Source organism: Labrus mixtus, chromosome 1 (genome assembly GCF_963584025.1).
Source record: "Labrus mixtus chromosome 1, fLabMix1.1, whole genome shotgun sequence".
In the NCBI taxonomy this organism is placed as follows: Eukaryota; Metazoa; Chordata; class Actinopteri; order Labriformes; family Labridae; genus Labrus; species Labrus mixtus.
The window spans coordinates 14,865,116-14,881,199 of NC_083612.1; the positions used below are offsets into that span (position 1 = coordinate 14,865,116).

Here is a 16,084-nt window from a genome sequence, read left to right on the forward strand (position 1 = left end):
ACGCACGGAATGGGCGGAGTTTTCTGCTGAAACGCTGCGAAAAATATTCAGCATCTCATTTAGGTAACTTTCAGATACATTGGACCAAATATATCCTATAGTTAAATAAAATGAAAACTAGGTTACCAAACTAACGCACGTTGCTTAGTGTAAGTGTGGACTCGTTTCTCAGGGTTTATCTAGACCTACAAAAATATTTTTAAATTATGGTCCAAATCACTGGGCTAGGCTACTTATCTAAAGGAAATTAAATGCAGAAATACGTGAGCTCGTTTTATTATTTAAGTCTACATTTTACACAAGTAACCGGGGGGGGTGTTTACATTTAAGGCATGTCTCGATAAGCTTGACACTTTTTACAGTGTTCTCCTCCTCTTCCTCCTATCTCTCCTCCTCCTCTGTAAAGACAGAGGGGGCAGGTCCTGTGGTTGTGGGCTCTATTACTGCCTTGGCAGGTGATGCTGTATCTCACACGGGGCTTGAAGAGCCTCCCTACTTATCTGGTTATAATTATACCGTGCTGACCTGGTTTCAGCACCGCGGCTCGCTAACAGCTCCAGAGCCCGGCGGAGAATCGTTCAGCCCCCCCCCTCCCCGCCCGGTGCGTCTCACACAGCGGGTAACCAGGGCGCAGCCTTCCGCGGACAGTTTCAGCACCAGCGGCGCGGAGCTGTCCACGCATTCAGCACTTCGCTTCTCCTACTGGAGGTTGAAACAACGCCACAAAGAAGCAAAGGGTAGCCTTAAGGCTCGCTTCCCCCCCCCTGGACAAACCGAGACGCCGTATTTCAGGATGGCGTCCAAACACGCTGGCCTCTTCGTCCTTTTCCAGCTTCTAGCCCTGAGTGTAGTGAGCCAGATATCTGCCTTCCCCACACCTACAGCAGCCTCTACGGATGGTGAGTGGACCGTCTCTTCTCTTACCATACGATTAAAAAAGTGAAAGTCTTGTTCTTTCGGGAACAATTTGCTCGCACACCGTACAATTTGTAAGACAAACTGTCTCCACATGGATTCAGTAGCTTATCTACAAACGAGATTTGAAATAATCACGAAGTGCAATTGGGCACCAAAACTCCCGACTGAGCTCACGTCACATATGCGTCTTAATTATTTATATTTAAAAAATAGCCTACTACGAGGCTCAAAATGAATCCTCAAAAATTTAAAATATCATAGAAAACCTCGCTGTCGATTTACTCTTATTGTGGACATCACACGTTGTAGGCTACACCTTGTGCAATTCTGGCATGGACAGTCAAAGAGATATTACCGGAATTTTCAATTCATTTGTCTTTAAATTCATTTAATGACGTTTTGTATATAGCCTTATAAGAGTATAAGTGTTTAAACCTCACTACAAACCTGTTGACAAACAAAACCGAGCAAAAGCAGAGCCCTTAAAGTTGGGCTCCAGCTCCGCACTGTCCTGCGTGGATTTGAAACGACGCCTCGTCTCATGCCATGGCCGCCTGTGGTCTATTTTCGACGCGGTTTAATCTTTTGTTTGATAATCCGATTAAGCTCTGCCTCCGCTGTGGTTAGCTGGGAGGGCAGTGACGGTCACAGAAGTCTGAAAGCTGTAAATTAATTTGAACGACAAGAAAATAAAGAAGTCTGTTAATCAAAGTTTAAAAAAAAAAAAAAAAAAAAACTAAAACTTTCTCATTCAAGAAATCTGTTTATCTATGTGTTATGTGGCACTGTCTTTCAAACCACTAAATCTGGGTCTGCCTTTCAATGATAAAGTCTGCTTTGAGCCACCAATTGAATGCCTTTTTTTTCTGTTGCAGATAAACCCGTCTACAATAGACAGTTGACAGAAGAAAGACCAGTACAAGAGCAGGTAAGTCCCTTTTTTCTTCGTCCCATAGCCAATTTTATCATCCAATATCCGGCTAAATGGGCTTCATGGCTGATTGTCAAACAGCCTCAGTATTAGCCCCAGCATTATTAATCAGAGCTTATATCCTGAGTGGAAATTGTTTGTTTAATGTTCTTCTTTCTGCACAGATTGCTGAGGCGGATAGCGTAAAGGCTGCAGTACAGTCAGCTGGTAAGCGGAAACCTCACTGCCAATCAATTCACTTTATTTCCGCCTGCTGAGTGCATCTATGTTGCAGCACTTCCAGTAAAACAAGCTAATTTTGTAAAGAGAAGGAACTACTTTATGAACCACAATAAATGAGAATAGTTCATCTTCTCCTCTTGATTTTTTTTACGTTTTGTTTTCATTCAGAGAGCAAGCGTCCCTCTTCCACCAAGGACTCCGAGTCCCAGCAGGACCTTGATGATTTAACCGTGCTGAAGTCACTAGCTGATGAGCAGAAATCAAAAGAGTCCACTGAGGTGCCAATCAAGAAGGACATCCAGTATGTTCCAGATGAATCTGACTCGACCAAGAGCCGACGTCTGGCTGAGGACTACGACTCCACCAAAAACGGGATGGACTATGGCAAGTACCAGGGTACGCACACCTGTCACCACCTTGTTCCATCAGGCCCAGTCCAGGCTTTGTTTGTGAAGTAAGCTGCGATAACCAGTGTTTGGTCTGAGTCCCTCTGCTTGTCTGGCCTTTAACCCCTTCGACAAGGGCAGGCCTCATGCGGTGTGCTTCTGTCGGCTGCTGGCAGGCCACCGGGCAGACATTTTAAGAAAGAGTAGGTAGAGAGAACACGTGTCTTTGATGGGGATCAGCAGAGACAGATAGAAAGAGTCAAAGACAGGACACGTGCACGCAAGAGAAAAAGATTATCCCCTCCCTTTCTGCAAGGCTACTGTTCCTGCTTCTTCTTTTCACAGGGGACCTTTGATATTCATACACCGACCACCACTATGTCATATCCGTCTATTACTGTGTACAAAGAAAGAAACCAAATATCGGATTCATGTGGATCCAGAAACGTGAAGAAATCAGTCAGTGTCAATAGGTAGGGTCCTTTCACTGTTTCTGTGCTTGGGCTGTAATTATGCTGTTAAAGCAGCAGCATGTTATTTTAGCATTTATAAAGCAGTGAAAATAAATACACAGTAGATCAACACAGGAAGATAGACTGTCATTCAACAGAGACAAATATGGTAATCAATGATAAAATACTCTGTAAGAACAAAAATACAAACTTTACTTTTAGTGGAAAGGTAGATTGAGGTGTTGATTTGCAAATATGCCTTGAAACCCTTTCCAATCAGTTCCTAAATAAATCATGCAAATGCAGGCCTTCAGTCAATTCTGATTCCATATTTGTAACTTCATTCAAAATCCAATCAATTGTTCATATCTACATAGATTTTTGTAGAGTATAGATTTCATCAGATCAGCACATATTTCACTGTATATGCATGTAATTTGATCTCCCATCCAGTCATCAGCATAAAGCACAGTCTCAGAGGTGAGGTGACTCAGACACACAGCGCTGAGTGCAACACTTCATCGATTCACTCAGTCGTCCTGGCAATGACAGGAAGCTCGTCTGGTTACACTACATCTAAAATTGGCAAGCGCAGTCCCCGTTTCTCTTTATATTCTTCCAGAGTGTGACAGAAATAGGCCCAGTGTTTGAAGGTTTTTGAAAGTACATCAGTGATGATTCAACTCACCGATACCAAGGCAGGAGTATTCTGGCTCTGCTTATTTTTATTGTGCGTGGACATCAGGAAGCAGCACGTAAGAGAAAAGCTGTAACTATTGCTCATCTAATGAGAAACAGACTTTTTTTTTTTAGCTTTGTCCAGTTTAGCATTGTATGGTACAAAGAAGCAGAAGAGATGGAAAGAGTAGAAAGAACTAAGGGACAAAAGCTTCATGAAAAAAGTCTACCATTTCTGGTTGATCGATAGAAATGAGAGAAAGTAGAAAAATATCAAAGAATACTGTGACCTTGTGCAGGAAGGTCCTCATCATTCAGCAATTACATTCATGAAGGACTTAAAGCAGAAACGCCTACATAAAGCACAAAAGCATGACAAGACAGTTACAGATGTCAGAAAATAATGTGTCTTCCCCTTTTAGATGACCCAGAAAGCTTCCGTCAAGTGGACGGCACTCCGCTGACAGCAGAGGACATTGTCCAGAAGATCGCAAACAAAATCTATGAGGAGGACGACAGAGGGGTGTTTGACAGAATCGTCTCCAAACTGCTCAAACTGGGGCTGGTAGGTTTTCAGCTTGTACTCTCACATGCTGTTCGATTCCACACGGCATGCTGCTTGACATTTTCTCAACAGGAACTATCTCTCTCCCCCACCCACCGCCTCCCCTCATGGTGAGAAGGAGATGTGTGAATTGAGCTTTGTTTCATGATTTAATGAGTGAATTGCTTTTCTTTTTTTTTTGCATTCAATAAGTAATTTGTAGCAAAGAAATTGCTTCCAGAGCTGGATTTCTGTGTGACAGTATAAATGTAATATGGACTAGATGGAGGTTAGCAGTCAGCGTGTGTTGTTCCCTTCTGGCACACTGGTTACTCTACACACACCTGTTCTCAGTCTGTGTCGTTTGTTTTGTCTCTCTGCAGATCACAGACAGTCAGGCAGAAACTCTTGAGTACCAGGTGGCTGAGGCTCTGCAGGATCTCATCACCAAAAACGCCAAGAACAATGAGATTGAGGACATTGAGAGCAACGACCAAGAAACCAGAGGGGAGCAGGACGACCAGGGTTCAGACACAAACTTGGTAAAAACCAACATTGAAGTGATATTCGTGATAGCATGATGATTATATAATAATAAAAAATAATATATAAGTATTATCCTAGTTTTGATTGTATCCTATGGATCATCAGAGTATCCAAGTGTCTGATCTTCTATGTGATGTTCAGTCTTTTTATTAATCTATATGGTTATTATTAATTATATATATAAAAAATGTTGAATTTACAAAATCAGGTCAGGGGCTTTACTAGTAGCCTAATAGTACAATTGAACATATGAAATGCATTCAAAAGCTATAAAAAAGATTAAAAACAAACACAAATCAAAGTCACCACAGAAAGCACCTGTGGATTTACAGAATCCTTAAACTGTGAGAAAACACTTTGTTACAGTTTATTTAGAGATTTACACATTAAGCCTGAGCAGATTCATAAAACTTATGTGGAAATATACTCACTAACTAACTCACTCACTTGCTAGCTAGCTAGCGCGCAGATGGCTACTAGTTTTTAGCTAACGTTAGCGAGAAGCACATACATGTAATATATTTGAGCACACAACGCTAACTTAGGGACAGACCTCTTCATCCCCGGTGTCTCCACCTTCCTCTTTATCGTCTATGTGTCGCAACAAGGATTCAACTGTGTCAGCTGCGCCTCGCTGGAATTAGCAGACTGCAGCCAATATCGTTTTTTTTTTTTGTTTGTTTTTTCTCGGTGACAAAAGTAAACATCGGCGACTATTGAACATTTTGGTGAAGCCAGCAGTTAGTCTGGCCCGACTACCAATAATAACAATAATATTTACAGTCTATGCTACCAACTTGAAACGCGAGAACAGAGTCTAAGTCGAGAGAAGACGTCTGGATAGTTAGCTGCTCTTACAGTTGTGTGTTTACAGAGATGAATTAAATCCAGTAGATGCCTGCTGAAATCCCAGTGGACACTGCTAGTACAGCTAAACAACAATGTTCTTTTGACAAAAACACCCTGAATTTCTATGCAAAATATACTAGAGCAGTGGTTCTCAAACTATGGTACGTGTACCACCGGTGGTACGCAAAGAAATCTCCACAATATAAAAAAAAAAACCTGTTCAGCATAAAACAACATTATATACAATACATTACATTTATATCAAATGTGTTTTCCCCTCTAAATGAATCTAGTTTTAGCAACAAAGAACTTTAATCTGCTCAATCTTTGCTCGCGCACGTACAGACATAAACAACAACAGGAGTACGCCTCACGTTTTGAAAAGTTCCACTCAATATTCCGTTATAGTTCAGTACTGAAACAACAGCAAGCAGCTGTAGGCCTACATTAACAGATATTCTGTTATTTATTGGAGTTCAGCACACAATCGGCTGCAAGCAGCTGTTCATTTACATTTTTAAAACGGAGCCAGGAGAAGCTTCAGTTGTGATGCATGTACGGACAGTCTCTCACCCTCTCTCTCGCTCTTGCTCTCTTGCTCTGAAGCTGATGTGATTCTGCTCTCTTTTGCTGTCTTAACAGTCCGCAGGAGTCGGATTTTTTTTTAAAAAAAGGCAGTTTTACTATGTTGAACGCAGAGACTTATAATACAGCGGCTCTGGTTGCACGGAGCCTGCGGAGCGCGCGCCTGCACTCTCACGCGCTCTCTCTCTCTCTCTCAGGCACGCAGCAATTTTATGAATAAATTAAAAATTAAATAAGAACAGGTCGGAAATATACTTGGGCCTAGGTATCGTCTTTGTGTGGGAAACACCGGAGATTAAATATTCTCAAACAGGTTGTTGGTATAAAGTTGTCATTTTTATTGTGCTGAACTTTTTTTGATTTGGTCAAATGTCAGTGTTGTGTGGAGTTTAAGTGCCAGTTCTAGCGCTAGCCCTTATTAGTCCTATAGTGTGGCTGCCAACAGTCAATAATAAATAACCTCCTGCGTAAAATGTGTGTAGAAATAGGCCTACAGTGTATTTTAACGTCTACCATAATGGTGGTACTTGGAGAGCCAAATATTTTCGGAGGTGGTACACAGTCTATAAAGTTTGGGAACCACTGTACTAGAAATAAAGCAATTAATAATTGGCTGATTACTGATTGCTCTAATAACTTCTCACATGGAATTGCTAGGATATAATTTCTATGTTTTTGTCGTCCCACAAAATAAAGAAGATTTGCAATGATAGGGCCTAATCATATTGCACAACATGCAAGTTTTTCTTCTCCCTCTAATTATTAAAATCAAATATTTTCCAGGACACATGGGAGCCACCCAGGCGCCGCTACAACGACGAGGAGGAAGAGGAGGAGAATGATGATGTGGTTGAGGACGAGGTGGACAGAGACGCAGAGGAAGAGGAGGGTGACACGGGAGACAACACGTGGGACAAAGATACTGAGGAGGGCAACGAGGTGAAACCTGAAGATGGGCTCCAGGACCTGCAGTACTTCCCCAATTTCTACCGTCTGCTCAGGAGCCTTGACTCAGGTAATTACACACACACACACACACACACACACACACACACACACACACACACACACACACACACACACACACACACACACACAACCCTGAAGTAACATTTAAGATCATCACTACACAGTATCTTCCAGCTAAAGATAGAACGTTCTTCAGATCAAGAGCAGCACTCTGAAGCTGTTGTTGTCATGTTGATATTGTTCTCAAGGATGAGTCAATGCTTATTTTGTTCTCATTTGTTTCCATTGCAGTTCTTGGAAGTATCACACACACGAAACCACAAACATGACTAATTATTTATAATCCAATCTGTATGAACCCCTACAGTCGAACACCATGGGGTAACATTTACACCATGGTAGCCAATTACTGTTAACGAAGCATTGACGCTGGTTTTAAAAATATCCTCTGTTGGTTTGCTCCTGCAGAACAAGACACTCAGGAGAGAGAGACATTGATCACCATCATGAAGACGCTGATTGACTTTGTGAAGATGATGGTCAAGTACGGCACCATAACGCCTGAGGAGGGCGTGTCTTATCTAGGTAAGACATAACACAGTAAGAGCATTGTTTATCTATAGTCTGGTCCATTCAGTGTAGTAGCATGAGGCAGAGAATCATTAAAAGGTGGCACAGTCCTTGCAAACCTTTGTAAGGAGTTTAACTGTTGTAATGCCTTTCAGCTGATTGCTTTCCACTATGTTTTTTTTTTTTTGATTTCACCATGTCCAACAGCCCTATATGTGTTTGCCCTATATGTGGCTCGGATCTGAATGAAAGATTTATAAATTAGGTTTGGATCCAATCCTTTGCTTAGCTAGCCGACACTCAATTTCTCAAGTCTCTTTGTTTTGTTATATTTGCCTTGTGTTCAATGTGTGTCCAGCCAAAGTAATGTCCCACATGAGACTGCGCAGTGAAGTGTGAAGCTTGCACCGACAGATTAGTGTCAGGGACACCCTATATAACCTGGCCGGGCTTTTACGGCCGGCCATCACATCAGCAGCCAGTGGAAAGGTCAGCCACCTGTAAGGGACAGCTGTCACCTGTGTTTGTTTCTCTTACCCCCTCTCTCTTTCTCTCTCTGTTAAAATCAGTCCAGACAAAATAAAATAGAAATGACCGGCTCTTTCTGATGCTAAATTGTGCTTTAATATCCCCCTGGAAGATGTGGTCTCATTTTGAACTGTAAAATCATCATTAACTATTTGTGTCATATAAAGTCACTTCATGATGAAGAAATGGCCGTCACACGTTTCCAGCCCGAGGTGATGGCTTCAAATTGCCCCGTTTTAGTCAATCAGACAGTCAATAATGGAAGTATTGTAATTGAAACTTATATAAAACAATGAACAGCAGTTACTCACACATTTTTTAAAAGTTTCAACAGCAAATGTTTAGCACATAAAAAATCATGAATGTAATGTGTAGCCAATGAGGTTTGGTTTACAGTGTGCATGTCTCGCTATAAGAGCCATGATCGAGTAATGTATCGAGAGCTAACCTTGTAGGATTAATCAATACTCCTTTGGATAACCCCTTACAGCATCCTGTTCATTGTTGTCTGTTAACAGCAGAGCAAAGGCCACTGCTGACGTTAAACACCAGAACAAATCAGGCGTGTAACATTGCATGACATACGAGTTTCCTAGACAACCAACCCAGCTTCGTTCGTGGTATAGGTTGTGAGGAGATAAGTAGATGGAATCCCACTTCGCCTAGCAACATGTTAAAGGCCCTCTGCCCCCAACTGGCTGCGAGGCTCTGATGAGTCACCCAAGGTATACAACTGTACACACAGCTGTCAATCAACGGCACTCTGCCCAAGGGTGATACAGGCACAGGGAGAAAGAGAGAGAGAGATAAGAAGGAAGGGAGTGGGGGTGGAAGAAAAGTGATGTGTTTGTGTGGGCAGAGAAAGAAGATGAAATAATGGTTCTCTGTTGGCCACAAGTGGGAGAAGGCAGATTGAAAACACAGGAAGTGAAAGGAATAGGGAGATGCTCAGATATTAAAGAAGAAATTAAAAAAGTGTGTGTGTGTGGGGGGAATGTAAGGCTGCTTGATGCTCAGTTGATGGTTGGCCATGGTGTTACTCCTATTCCTGTGGTGTTACATTATCCAGCTTTCACCACTCAAAACAGCCTCAAGATCTAGACCCCATTCAACAAATTTCTCTGCTCCGACTTGTTGTAAAATGGCCAAAATGACACATTCAAAAAGTGTTACAATCTACAATATAGACCCAGCTGGAGATCTACTTCAGAGGAATTGAAGTCCCACTCTTTATCGTTTATCAGCAGTAGCCTGTATCAATTTATCAACCTATCACACAGCTGAACTGTTCCTCTCATGTTGTGCTCAGGGTGGAAAGCTCAGATTCTGTTACAGTATATTGTCAAGCTAATGTTTTACAGTTTTGTAGCTCTTATTGACTCAAGGAATATTACACACAGTGTAATTACACAACTTCTTAGTTGATCAAAATCTCTATAAGCCTAAGGAAATATAGATGTAGGTGACATCAATCCAAAATTTAGATGAAAACAATATATTTGGGGCTGCTTGAAAGCCTAGCAATTGTATGTGTAGATGCTATAGTTCTTTCTATAATAAAGGCAGAAAGACTAAAAAAAGTAATGTAAAAAAGTTGATAGCTCATTAGGCTATTAGACAACAGCTAAGGTTAGCATTCAACCACTTTCTAGCTAACATTACCATTTAATATTGTTAATAGTTATACTAGGAACGGTTTACATTTCTAGCTAATGGTAATGTGAATTAGTTAGTACTAAATTAGCTAGCAGTACTTAGTTAGCTAGCAGTAGGCTAATAAGTTAGCTAGCAGTAGGCTATTAAGTTAGCTAGCAGTAGGCTATTAAGTTGGCTAGCGTCTTCCAGGGCGGATATTAAAGCACAACTAAACATAAAGAGCTTTTCATTTCTATTTTTTAGAGAAACAAACAGAGATGACAGTAAAGGTGGATAAAATATTTTTTGATTTATCTTGAAGTATGGCACTTCATCCCGTTATCAATATCGTCTTCTTTTCAAATGCTGATCAATTGAGAAGCATTGAATGTATAGGTAGGCTATCTGTCTGGATTAAGAAGTAAACGTTCTTAAAGCATTTTATATCCCATCCTGAACATGGGGTAAATAAGCCTATACCTGCTGTGTGAATATGGTGAATAATTCTATTATACGCAGATCGAAGTGTTACATAATGTGTTTTGTAATCCTCCCTCTGAGCCACCCGTGTGTTTATAAATGGATGATGAAAGATGATATAATTCAACACAGATTTAATAATACAAAATACATCTTCTTTTTAGAATTTCCTGACAAATACTATACATTACAGTACTTCTATTACTTACGACTACTATACATTAATAAACACTTATACTGAGCTACATCATATTGTTTAATAAACCATGTGTACATGTTTAAACAGGGTTTTCATAGGGGACCTAAAGTTAATATGGTATTGTAACTTGATATAGAGGCTGAAATTTCATTTGACCTCTGGGGTTTGTGTATCTGCAGAACATCTGCTCCCCCTCCCTTTAAACCTAATGTTTACCACTTGTTAATCCACAGAGGATCAGTTGTCACTTAACATCACTTTCATGAGGCATATGATCTGTTTGTGTCACTCTCTGGCTGATTGGGGGTCTTTTAATTTCCTAATCTTGTGAAAGCAAAAACCTCTCTGTAATATGTGTGGTAACAAGCCCTGATAAGGATACAGGACTGTGTCTACTGAATTCTGGATATATTATCTCCATAAAAAAAGGCTGACTCATCTCTCTCTCAAAATTCGGTCTTCTGCTTTCAAAGTTATTAAATGAAATCATGGAATAGATTGTGTTTATCACTTCAGTCAAAGCCTTGGACCTCCTTTTTAATGATCAGATAAAAGCCCTTTTTAAATGGTAATCAAGCTGTGAGTCACACAGAGACAGCGTGGGACTTTCAAAAGGTTAAGAGGTTTTCATGAATTGTCTTTGGAGTGAACCGATGACTCAATTTGAATGAACCTAAAGTGTTTCTTCTGTTTTCCTCTGCAGAGAACCTGGATGCGATGATAGCCATGCAGACCAAGAACAAGCTCGGCAAGTCCCTCGGACCTCCTGACGTCCCTGGACCCAACGGTAATCAGCCCCTTCAGTTATCCACAAAACATAAAAAAATAATAATAATAATTTATTCAGCAGAGTCAGAATTATTGAACAGTAGTATAAAACATGTATGTTTGACTTTGTTGGGATTAAAGGGCCCAACTTTGAAATTATTCACAGTTTTTAAAAGTAATTTGTCAGCCTTTGGGATTGATTCACTTAACATATAAATGTTAGGTTTATTTGCTGGACTATTTTCTGGGTAGGAGCAGTATACAGTCAACAGCGGGGGTTTTAAGGAACACACTGCTCCTAGCCAAGATGCTATTTTGAACACAACCCTCTATGAAACAGCCTATCATCATTTCTAAACTTCAGTTTTTGCAACAACAATTCTTAATGCTTCATGTGCCTTCCGTTTGCTGCAGGAAAAATCTTGGATGAGGACGACAACACCAAGGCCGAGGCTGCCAAGATGCAGAAGGAGTACGAGAACCTCAAAGACTCTACCAAGGAGGAGCAGCCATCAACTGAGACCAGTCAGTCCACAACTCAATGATGATCTAAAGAAACATGAATAGCTTTTTTTATATATTTGACAAGTGGCTCACTATCGTAATTTATTCCAAGTATACCGTTTTGACTCTTAAGAATAATAGTGCGTTGTAGACTTCATGATTCCTTTTTGTTCTCCTTTGTTTTGTTCCTGTTTTGTTTGCTTTTTTTATGCTTTGATTTTCCAAATCTCAAATAAACGCAGAATTTTCAAATATAGCAAATCCCAACCGCATCAATTCAATGAAGAAAAAACATCTTCCTGCTCTTCCTCAGCGAACGCTCAGGTTCAAACATTGTGTTTTGACTTAGCAGGGCTGACATGAAAGAGACAGTATGTTAAGTCCCTGTCTGAACTAGGCCAGTCCAATAAAACTGACAGGAAGGCACGTCACAGCTGCCATTACTCCCTGTTCCTGTCCATGCGCATCAGCCTAATCCACACACACACAAACACACGCGCACACACACAAACACAAACACAAACACACACACATACACACACAGAATGAAAGAGAAAAACTGTGATGATACATAGAGCTGGATTACCAACAGAACATTAGTTACAGCTTGAAATAAAAAAAACTGATGATCAACGTCGGCTGAACTCTGAAGTATGTTACTTAACAGATATCCCTCAGCTGCATTTGAAAGTATTTGTGTGAACATTAGGGTCTTGCATTTTGTGTGTGTTGTGTTTAGGCACTGAACATACAGCACATTTATCCACATTCATTTGGTCTTTTTAGACCAGAAATAATCCTTTGAGTTTTCTTGTCTTTCTAGTTTAACATGGAAGTTAAATTCTGGGCAGTTACTGACTTTTAAAAGGTGAAGAAAAAAGTCTTGTTTCGACAAGATTTAGTCGAGTAAATAGTTGATAAGCGTAAGACACTGATGTCTAACTCTAATGCTGAAAGTGTGGAAAATAGGCTCTTCAAAGTGTTAATGAGCTACAGAAGAAGTGAAGGGACAATATATTTTTTTGTACTTTCTAACACATCCAAGAGGACACTTTCCACATCTTCTTTTTCTCCTTTCTTTTTAGATCAACCTGGCAAGTCAGAGACATATCTGGAGGCCATCAGGAAGAACATTGAGTGGCTGAAGAAACACGACAAAGAAGAAGGCAAAGATGGTGAGACACACTACAACCGGTCACTCTAAACTGTTCTCTTTTCTCCACTCTTTGTGAGTTTTAAGCGCCAGAACAAGAAAAACATCCTCATTTGCAAGCCCTCGTCTCCTCATTAAAGTGTCCGGGGTCACGGCCGGCTCTGAGAAGACGCACCGAAGAACACAAAACTTGAAGCCTCTTTTGTCCGCCCTGATTTGCATTCAGAATGAGTGTGGGATACTGGGAAAGATTCCTCACTCCAGATCTCATGAATATGGATCATTCTTCATGAGTCCGTCCTAATTACTAATGATGCAGCTTCCTTGTTAAGAGACAAGGATCTATTTATTCATTCCCTCCTACCTGTCATACCTGTTCTTTAGCATTTATGGTCCTGTAGCATAATTAGCAAGAAAAGAGCATCACATTCATCATCAATATGTGTCTTAGTGTGCTTCTTTTTTGTGGATCTTTGCACTTACTGTAACTGTCAGCCTTCATAAAGAAGCAGCATGTGACCCAGAAACTGCAGAGTTGTGCAAACTGTATCGCTTTGACACACCACAGGAGAACCCTGCTGTTGGGCTCTACACAAAGAAAAATCAATGCCCAGCGGTGCTTAATTAAGCAGCAGAGGATGTTAATGAGTTCTCGCTATTCAGGCCATCGGTCCACTGGCGACCATCTCTGCAGGACATCTAGGACAAAAAATAAACACAAGTAGCTGCTCTGTGAAATATATTATATTTACTGGTCATGTTCAGTGGCCGGATCTAATGTAAGTCAATAAATAGGACATTCGGCCTCTAGGGAGTCTGAAAAATGATAAATTGGACCCACATTTTTGAGTTAAAACACAGAAACAAAAGACAGCAAAAAGAAATGAGGCTGACACTAAGCTTATAGGGTAGCAGAGTGTAGAGCAGCAGGGAAGTTTTGTGCGGTGCTCATCTCCGACCTGGCTCTATATAGGACACTTCATTAGCATTCTAGTGTGCGTGGAGTGGTTGTCTGGGGCAACATGGGCCTCCGTGCCTGCCAGTCAGAGATCTGGGCTGAGGAGAAACACAGATAATGGTGTCAGGATAGAGAAACTCAGACTGAGGGTCATAATGTGCTCCCAAAATCAACCCATTTTCCTGAAGTGGCACTATCAAAATGATATGCCATTGGGATCCACTTTTCTAGCACTCATGGTACTACAAAAATTGCCAATGCTATTCTCATTAATTTTCCTCTCTCCAAGGAAAAGTACAGCTGCGAGGGAACAAAAGGCCTTTCAAAAAAAAAAAAAAGTGTGATTGTGATTGCAGTGTCATAGAAACAGAGCTGGAGTCGCACCATTTATTGTGTTTACTCTACTAGAAGCATCCATTAGGACAATCTTTGTGTGTGTGCAAATGTGTGTGTGTATGTGTTTACGCCTACACATCACACAGATTAGCCAGAAGAGCAGATGGGCTTCGAGGCGACATCCTGGTTTTGCCTGCTGGCTCCTTACAGCCAAGATTGAGAAAACCGGTGCCGTCTCTAATCACATTCTGTTAATCCCTCACACATGCCGCAGTTGTCACAAACTGTATCTTGTAACGATACAATAACTTGTTTAGGCCACAAAGGTTGTTAGAAAAGAATAGTGATTTTTTTTTTTTTGTGTGTCCTCTTGGTTGTCATTTATCATCCTGTTCCCTCTTTAATCAGTCATAGCAGGGAGAAATGATGCAGCAGATGTTTGCTCTGCTGTTTTCTGAAACTCATTTGTTACTATGATGGATAAAACTGTTCATCTCTAAATATAGCTACATCCTGCAGTGGCCTTCTGGTGCTTTATTTAATGAAAATGACCGGTGAACTGGTGCTTTTAAAAAAAGTGAATGTGTTCATCAAGCTCCTCCAGTAACAACATAAACGCTGGTTTGTTGTTGAACATGAGTACTACTTATGAATGAAATACTAGAAAACATTTTCATTATTTTTCCTTGTGTGATCTTTGGCCTTTTTATTCCATGCTTGTATCTTCTTAACCCCACAACATGCTAACTCTGACCTTAATCTGCCTTGATGATGAACTACCGCAGCAGATTAAGGCTTGTTTGGGTGTGCTGTTATAAGAAGACGGCGCTTCCGGAGTTTAATGTCTGATCTATCCAACGGCAAAACCACCACAGCATCATGACTTCCAACATTAACCAAACCCATCATTTGCATTTGTGTCTCCCTTTCCAGATTATGATCTGTCCAAGCTGAAGGACTTCATGGACCAGCAGGTCGACTCGTACATCGAGAAGGGCATCATCGCTAAGGACGAGGGCGACACCATTAAGAGGATCTACAGCAGTCTGTAATGCCATTGTCTCCCCTGAATACAGGACTGAATCTGATTTTAAGAACTCCAAACCAAACCCTGATTACTCAACAGTTATTTCCTATGGCATGGTGAGAGTATATACTGTGTATTCAAATCTACCTGCTAAGGGGAACTCATCGACCCTCCCACACATTCCCAAAATGTATCAAGAGAAGAGATTTAATCGAACTCAAAACAAAACAATAGAATTATTCTACAGCTACCTAACTGATAGTATATGCACGCCAGGTTTGCAGTGTGATAATAAATAATACATCCTTATTAAGAGTAAATCGAACTATTTTATTAACCAACTCAACACTTAAATGCTACCATTTACTCCAACCTGACTCCTGTGGGAAATGAATGTTATGAGAGTATGATGCTGTAGCTTCAGTGTTTCCAATTCATTCTGTGCTACAAAAAAACACATATATCAAAATGTACTCATTCTGTGTAACCTCTCTTAGCCTATTATATTTCTTTTTTTTCTCCTCCAGTATATATGTAAGATCTTTATGTATCTCTCGCTTTTTATTTTACCAAAAAATATATTTGTCTTGTTCCATGTCGTTGCCCTGCAAACTCCTGTAATCAGTTCTGCTGTAATTCTTCTGGGGGCCCGCTAGGGGGCAGTGTCTGTACCATCCACTCTCTCTCTGCATGTCTCTGTGAGTTCATTTCCATCTCTGTAGAGCCAGAAGATAAGTATTTTTAAATGTAAATATTTGTGACTTTTTCCTAAAGTTAAAAAGCAATTAAAACATTGCCTTTTCTTTATCCGTGTACTTAACTCTGATCGTGAAAACACACACACAC

General features: G+C 40.6%; 1 protein-coding gene across 2 annotated transcripts; it reads left to right on the forward strand.

Moving 5' to 3' along the window:
- The first annotated feature begins 424 nt into the window (after window positions 1-424).
- Window positions 425-16,045, forward strand: scg3 (secretogranin III). Of its 2 annotated transcripts, none has more exons than XM_061034352.1 (12): window positions 425-899; window positions 1,794-1,846; window positions 2,014-2,056; window positions 2,240-2,467; window positions 4,010-4,152; window positions 4,515-4,673; window positions 6,895-7,126; window positions 7,549-7,665; window positions 11,196-11,279; window positions 11,675-11,785; window positions 12,850-12,939; window positions 15,145-16,045. In XM_061034352.1, the coding sequence occupies exons 1-12, from the start codon at window positions 794-796 to the stop codon at window positions 15,261-15,263; spliced, it is 1,485 nt and encodes a 494-aa protein (XP_060890335.1). In that variant the 5' UTR covers window positions 425-793; the 3' UTR covers window positions 15,264-16,045. The 2 variants fall into 2 exon arrangements, with proteins under 2 accessions (XP_060890335.1, XP_060890345.1); XM_061034362.1 differs by having other exon boundaries at window positions 426-899; window positions 2,240-2,455.
- Window positions 16,046-16,084: the final 39 nt, after the last annotated feature.

What these genes read in the sequence shown, in the direction of transcription:
- scg3 (XM_061034352.1), top strand. Translation starts at nt 794, where the DNA reads ATGGCGTCCAAACACGCTGGCCTCTTCGTCCTTTTCCAGCTTCTAGCC. An exon ending in GGAGGGCGTGTCTTATCTAG is followed by an intron (nt 7,666 to 11,195) that starts GTAAGACATAAC and finishes TTTCCTCTGCAG; the next exon opens with AGAACCTGGATGCGATGATA. An exon ending in TGACGTCCCTGGACCCAACG is followed by an intron (nt 11,280 to 11,674) that starts GTAATCAGCCCC and finishes CGTTTGCTGCAG; the next exon opens with GAAAAATCTTGGATGAGGAC.